The sequence below is a fragment of the Coregonus clupeaformis genome, chromosome 27 (genome assembly GCF_020615455.1).
Source record: "Coregonus clupeaformis isolate EN_2021a chromosome 27, ASM2061545v1, whole genome shotgun sequence".
Lineage (NCBI taxonomy): Eukaryota > Metazoa > Chordata > Actinopteri > Salmoniformes > Salmonidae > Coregonus > Coregonus clupeaformis.
Window position 1 is genome coordinate 52,169,144 of NC_059218.1, and position 7,853 is coordinate 52,176,996.

At 42.8% G+C, this 7,853-nt stretch overlaps 1 protein-coding gene across 2 annotated transcripts; it reads left to right on the forward strand.

Annotated features, from left to right (window-relative positions):
- The first annotated feature begins 1,074 nt into the window (after positions 1-1,074).
- Positions 1,075-7,359, forward strand: spef1 (sperm flagellar 1). Of its 2 annotated transcripts, none has more exons than XM_041866971.1 (7): positions 1,075-1,404; positions 4,653-4,764; positions 5,135-5,300; positions 5,459-5,504; positions 6,096-6,186; positions 6,391-6,481; positions 6,880-7,359. In XM_041866971.1, the coding sequence occupies exons 1-7, from the start codon at positions 1,296-1,298 to the stop codon at positions 6,991-6,993; spliced, it is 729 nt and encodes a 242-aa protein (XP_041722905.1). In that variant the 5' UTR covers positions 1,075-1,295; the 3' UTR covers positions 6,994-7,359. The 2 variants fall into 2 exon arrangements, with proteins under 2 accessions (XP_041722905.1, XP_041722906.1); XM_041866972.1 differs by having other exon boundaries at positions 5,135-5,285.
- Positions 7,360-7,853: the final 494 nt, after the last annotated feature.

A 7,853-nucleotide genomic window follows, 5' to 3' on the forward strand; every position in this document is an offset into this window, starting at 1 on the left:
GGGTTTTTGTTCCGTGTTCAGTCGTTGTACTGTTGGACTTCACGTTTCGTCAGTGTTTATTGTTTTGGTTAGTGTACTTTATCTTAATAAAGTCATGTTCACTCAACGCGCTGCGCTTTGGTCTACTCATTCGTCAGACGACCGTGACAGTGAACCTATGCCCTCCAAGGCCCACCCATGGCTGCGCCCTTGCCCAGTCATGTGAAATCCATAGATTAGGGCCTAATGAATTCATTTCAATTGACTGATTCACTTATATGAACTGTAATTCAGTAACATCATTGAAATTGTTGCATGTTGCGTTTATATTTTTGTTCAGTATAGTAACTGTAACAGATTACATTTAGAAAGTAACCTAGCCAACCCTGCAGAGAGGCATGTTTGTTCTACATTGCGTATTTCTATCTAAACGTGGCCATTCATAGCTCAGTTGGTAAAGCATGGCGCTTGTAATGCCAGGGTAGTGGGTTTGATTCCCGGGACCACCCATATGTAAAATGTATGCATGTATGACTGTAAGTCTCTTTGGATAAAAGGCATACTGTATATTATACTGTATATATTATTAAAACGTTGCATCCTGCTGAACGAACCCAGGGTGAGGGCTAGGGAGGAATGGCTGGGGTCAGGTAGGGGCTAAGGGTCTATTTGGACCACTCTGGTTCATCTTGGCATTATTGTCATTTTAAATCTTATTTTACTATTGGTGTATGATGTTGATTGTAATGTTTTGAAGGGTCTATGGTGCATTCTGCTTTGCAACTCTGTGCACATTTTCTACCTCATAAAAACTTGACAAAGAATGTGTAGACATGCTATTTATTGGAAAATACGTTGTCTGTTATAAAATAATAAAATGTGTACACTTTTCAGTGTGTTGTTGTTTCTCCCGCCACTCATAATTATATTTCTATGGGCTCACTCATTACTGATGAGGTTAGTCCTTTCTCAGTTTCCATACTATATTGGTTACCTAGCAACGAGTTAAACAAACAACCTGTTTCCACTAGATAGCACAGCCACAAATAGGCTATATCGTAAAAATTCATAAACATTTTTTTTTGCTTTTTGGTCTTAATTTAAGGTTAGGGTTAGTGATACGGTTATCGGTGTGGTTAAGGTTAGGTTAGGTTTAAAATCAGATTTTAAGACGAGAAATTGTAGAAACAGGCGGGGTTTATTACTTTATGTTTGTGGTAACTAGTGACGACCGTCGTGGGAAGCTTGCTAGCTAACGATACAGGCTAGCTGAAAATCGAAGTGCAAAGTTGTCCGATGAAGGACCGGTATACAGAATGGACAAAGAATTAAACGAAGAAATATTGCAAGACTTGTATGCCTGGATAGACAAAATACCACTGTCCAGACCTAAGAGGAATATAACAAGAGACTTCAGCGACGGAGGTAGGGTATCTAAATTAACGACGTCCTTAGAGAGGGAGAGACCCAGTAACTGGAAATGAATCTGCTCTGGATCTTACTCTGATCTCTAGTTCAATGATGGAAGGCAGATGTAGCTGGGGGGCATGGGAGGATTCTACAGGGGGTAGTGATCACTCCCCAATCAAGTGTACTCTTAGAATGAGGGTGGAAGATACAACAGGAAATGGGAAGAGGAGATATTTTTCATATTATATTTCCAGGAGTTGAGGGTTGTTGCAGGTGAATTCCGTGCAGATATAGAAACAGTGAATGATGTAGTAAGAGGAGCAAAAGTCAGGTGATGGGTACAGCAGGGAGGAGGAGGAAGGCAGTTCCCTGGTGGACTGAAGAGTGCAGAGAAGCTGTGAGTAGGAACGGTGCTTTCAGGATGTTTAAAAGGTCCCATATTATAACTACCAGCACCTGATACAGTATAAACAAGCCCAAGCTGTAGTAAGGAGGACCATTAGGACAGTTAAGAGGGAGTATTGGCTCTGGTTTTGTGGAAACATAGGCAGCACTACTCCTGTGGGAGTGGTATGGGGGATGATTAAGAGGATGATTGGGGTCAGACGGGATTGGGATCCCCATGTGCTGAAAAGTGGGGAGACTGTTGCAGTGAAACACATGGAGAAGACAGAGATGTTAGCCCAGGCATTTGTGAAGGTGCACAGTTCGGTCCCGCTTTAAATGATGTTCAGCTTATAAAGGCTTCATAAAGTCTTCATAATGCCTTCATAAGCACTACAAAAACGTGTTACAAAGCATCTATAACCATATGTCATGCTTTATAAAGGGTCATAAATGTGGCATAACTGTGTGACATAATCCACTATGTCAAATATGATATAAACGTGCTTTATAATGGGTGACATGCTGTGCTGAAGGATGGTATACGCTCTAAAGTGATGTCATGTTAGTCACATTACACCTAATCTTGTTCCCAGACACTTCTGCCCAAATGCGCGGAAGGTCTGGTGGACCAACTGGGCCTTCATTAGTTAGGGTATGGTTTAAAATCACATTTTAAGAAGATAAATTGTGGAAATGGGAGGGTCTAGCAATAATTATGGCTTTTTGACTGTGTTAAGGAGTGACGATAACAAATACTTTACTCATCAGTAAGGTCACGCCTATAGAATTCTATGGTCACTCCCACTAAGGCCAACTTTGAATGGTGTGTGCAATAGCCTGGGGACGACGATACACCAAAAACCACTTACCTTGATGAAAGACCCCAAACCTAAAGAAATTGAAAGTGTCTTTCTTCTAGAACCAAGTTACATGTTCCTCAGTACACAAACATACACACAACAAAATCAAGCCATACCGCGCGGTGCTGGGCCCGGTCTTTGACACATTCACCCACTCCCCAGCTGAAAGATCAGGCACAAAATGTTGCCACCATTGTAACAGGTTGTAATCAAGCCCTGGTCTCCAGCATGGGAACAGAAGAGGAATACCTGGTGCTGTCGTCTCAGGTTGGACTACTCCAAATCATTTTGGTTCTGACACACACAAACACAAGCTTTGCAGGTCCATAAATCCATTTCAATACCTCTCACACCCTACAGTATCATGTGGATCATGAGAGAGCCTTCATAAATCAGCAGAACGTTAATAACCTGTTTATTGACAGTTTATGTAGTGTCCTGTAATACTTAGTTTGAAATAACGCATCCATAAAGACTCTATATCGCATGACGCTGTACTTACCATAAAGTCAGACACCTTTGGTCATTCATAACACGTACATAAAGGCTTAATTTTTTATTTTATTTAACCAGGCAAGTCAGTTAAGAACAAATTCTTATTTACAATGACGGACTACACCGGCCAAACCCGGACGACGCTGGGACAACTGTGCGCCGCCCTATGGGACTCCCAATCACAGCCGGTTGTGATACAGCCTGGAATCGAACCAGGGGGTCTGTAGTGACGCCTCCAGCACTGAGATGCAGTGCCTTAGACCACTGCGCCACTCGGGAGCCCCATGATAATGATGTAAACACAAATCTATTAACACTTAGGGAATTATCACTAACAGCTAAAACAAATAAACATTAAAGACATGTTTAAACCATACATTTCCTTTTATTTGTAAACACTTTAAAGAATACAAATACATGAAGTTTCAAAAAGTCCAGCAATGCAATTACATTGAACATTACACACGGCTTTGAATAGTGTAACTTGTCCCTGAACTGGCGGATGAATGGTTCTTGCCTCTCTTCCTGCTGGAGGTACTGCATGTTGGTTCCAACCTTAAAGTAACAACAAAGAAAGTTAGCAGGTCTGTTAGGAAATGCCTTTGTCACACCATCTGGATAAGGGCATACCTGTGCTGTGCCAGAAACTCTAAATGGGAAGATGGGAAACTCCATTCAATTCATATTATTATATTCCTCTGGGACACATAAGGCTCAACAGTACATTAAAATTGGTTGGAAAACATCTGACTTGGAGGTGTGATCATGAGGAGATGGAGACCGTGGAACACGTTATTTCAGTGCCAGCAATATGGGAGGGAAAGGGGATGTAGTATTTAATTATGTATTTTGTTTCCTTAATTTCCTTGAGGAGACGAGAATAATGGGTAGGAGCTAGAACTTCCCTGTTTCTGGTCCACACTCCAGTCCAGTTGGTGGTGGTAAAGCATCTTAAAGTTGGTTGCCAATTGCCATATAAAAACCACAGAAGAAGCAGGAGAGAGGTGGAGGCAGCGTGTGGCTGAAAATGGTTTATTCTGGGCCTAGGGTAGCGTTTCCCGAACTCGGTCCTCTGGACCCCAAAAGGTGCACGTTTAGTTTTTTGCCCTAACACTACACAGCTGATTCAAATGATCAAAGCTTGATGATTAGTTGGTTATTTGAATCAGCTGTGTAGTGCTAGGGCAAAAACCAAAACGGAACCTTGGCCTAGGGGCTAACTTAGCTACTTGAGTTAACCAACATCTTTGGTGCATGGTCATTTATAAATTATTTACATTTACATCATTTAGCCGACGCTCTTATCCAGAGCGACTTACAAATTGGTGCATTCAACTTATGATAGCCAGTGGGACAATGATGAAACTATTATAATTGAAATATGTATTACATTATTAATTGAATTACTTTTCTTTCTGTTGTCAGTTTTATTGAGCACTGTCCTGTGGTTGTCAACTAAGCATAGTTAGTCCAGACAGAAACATGTCATAGCAGTGTTGTTTATATCGGCCATTGTTCCAGTGATGGCTGCTGAGGTCGTCAAGTATTTCTTTCCCAAACTGGTGGAGCTTCACAACTACAGCCCAGCCAACTCTATACAGCAGAAACTCAGCAACTGGGGCACTCTCAACAGGCAAGTGTGTGTGTGTGCGTGTGCATGTAGGCCTGCATGTGTTTGTGTGTGCTACTGTACTGAATAGGTTCCCCTGGGAATCGTAGAGAATTTGATGCTGTATTCTGCTTCTAAGTAACTACACAGGGCCGTGAGAACTCCTACTCACTGACCACTGGGTTGGACCACAGCCATTTTGGACCCAGCCATAGAGATACATAAAATAGCCCTAATTGCATATATTAACATATGTTTCCTCTACTCTCGCCCCAGGGGGAAGTTTTCCCAAGGTACAGATCTAGCATCAGCTTCCCCTCCCCCAATCTAACCTTAACCATTAGTGGGAGAAATGCAAAACTGACCCAAAATCTGCGTGTCTCCATGTTTACAGGAAGGTGTTCTCCAAGCTGAACTTCCACATCCCAGAGGAGACAGTGAAGAGGATAGTGGTGAGCACTGCTGGAGCCATAGAGCCTGTCCTCTGTTCGCTCCGAGAAAGGATTGACGACAAGAGACAGCAATGCACTGAAGACGCACTACTGGTGTGCAATGTGCATGTGTGTGACCATCTAACATTCAATCAAACAACCTTTGATGATCAAACATTCCATTCTCATCATGCACACATCCAGTCCCTGTTCATAGGGTAGAGCATAGCATACAATAGAACAGAGGTGTAAAATAAAAACACACTAACTATTCTTCTGTCTCCTAGGATGTGGAATACTACAACACCAGGAACCAAGAGAAACCTCTCACAGGTACAGAAACCTGACCCCTGACCTAACCCCTGACTCAGGCACTGTGTACAGCGCTGTTGGTTCTCTCTCTGCAGTGAAGACAAACAGTTGTATAATGTGACACAGTTGTATAGGGTGACTCCTCTGCTGACCCAGATATACTCAGCACCTTCAGTTAGCTGGTAGTTAGAGGAGGTGACTGAGTCAGGACTTGGTCAGCTGCACACACACACACAGACAAAGACACACACACACACACATAGAAGTGGGTCAGGAGCCGCTGCAGTCAGTAATGTCCTTTAAAGGGCTGATAATGTATGGGAGCATCCAACAACAACATCACCGTCTCCATTAGAAGTATCCATGTAACTCTGTTGTCTGTACGCAAACCCTAACCCCTCCCATTCAGTCCATAGGATGCCCAGGCTGTGTCCTCTCAGCCCAGAGCCAGTAGTCTCACTGTTCTAGCTACCTTCTCCTGCTGACGTACAGATAGACACATGGACAGATGGACATCCTTCTACTGCTGACGGACGGGCGGACAGACAGATTAGATGGGGGTGCCGATGTAACATCCACTGTCTCTGTTTTTCCTTCTTCTATGTCCCTCAGAGCCACCTCCCAACGACGCCCAGATGAAACCAGGACTGGGGAAGAAGAAAGAGGAGAAGGCACACGTACACCAACACACAGACAAGACTAGGTACTACTAACGCACGGTGTGTCAGTCTTTAAATGTAATGGACGTGTTCCAGCTCATCTTTTATTGTAGTCGTGCTCCACAGATGATCAGATCTCGCAAACATCTGGAGGAGGAACCATATTCATTTGTTTTAGTAATCCTCTGAGATGTGCAGCACAACAGCAACAAATATTGTGCGATCTGGACTATAATGTGTGTGTGTAGCACTGTGCTAGGTTCTCAGGTGGACCCAACCATCCGTCTGGTGCTGGAGGAGAAGGAGCAAGCTCTACTTGCCCTACAGGAGACTGTGGAGGTACACACACACACACACACACACACACACACTCTCTCTCTGGGCGGCAGGGTTACAGGTGTTATCTGGCCTCTTGAGTGACACCTCCTGACTGTAATGTAGAGGAAGCGGGAGTGTGTCACTATCGGTCAGCAGATATGTTTCCTGTGTGTGTGTGTAAGCAGTGTCAGCAGTGAGCTTTCAGCAGACATCAGCTGTGGGTTTCCAGTAATGGCTTTTTATCATTACTGTGTTAAAAATGGTCAGCAAGATCACGCACACACATTTACACTTGTCACTGCAGTGTCACATCCGTTCTTTGATAGGAGATAGTTATATGACCAAGCTAGACCCCCAAAAAATATCAGTAATGTGTGAAGTTAAATACATTGTTTACACTGAGGTGTGTGTGTGTGTAGATCCTGCAGATCAAGGTGAACAGACTGGAACACCTGGTTCAGCTGAAGGACATGAGAATAGAAGACCTGACACGCCATCTGGAGAGATACAAGGCCAGGGCGAACGTGCCTTGAGACGCACAGAAGCACGGACACACACAGAAATACACACTTAACTCTCAGACACAACCAGAAACAACAAATACACCTCTCTCCTTTTTTATAAACTCTATTTTTCTAACAAGAAATGCTTGTTTTTCTATCAGCCTTTCTATAAGCTAGCACTGAATGTTTTGTGAAGCATTTGTTGAATTTATTAGATCATATCAGATTATATTGAGAATTAGTGTTTTCTATCAATAATGTGCTATATTGAGTGGACTACTAGACTTTAGTATCTATAAGGTTTGTTGTGTGGATCTGATGTGTCTATTGCTGTGCCTTTATAACAGCCATGTGAACTTTAACCTCTGAAGCTGTCTAATTAAAACACTGACACTACATCTGTCCACAGACTCTTTTCTGATCCATGTGTTAAGAGGATAGAGAGAGGTGGAGAGGAGGAGAGGGGAAAGAAAAGGAGAGGATATGATGGGAAACTAAACTCTGTTACTCAGTAATCTGTCACGTCCAAATGTCTCATCAAAATGTCTCATGTTGATTTAAAAACAGATTCAATTCTCACCTAATTTAATGGGTCAAACCTGACAGCAGTTTCTCTGACGGAAACAAGCTGATTTCCAGTGCAGCAGAGAAGTTATTTCATCAGAACGGTTGAACATCTACCCACATCCAGCCCGAACCACAGCCGCACACAAATTGTATCGGCTCTAGCAATTGAGCCTGGGGAAGAGGTTAGTGTGTTTTTGTGACTGGGCTCACATAGGATTATTCATGATTCTTTGAAACTGAGGTTTATTCTAATGATTCATCTATATTCTAATGATTAGCAACAATCTAAAACAGGAGAAGTGGTTGATGTGCTCTTGTAACAT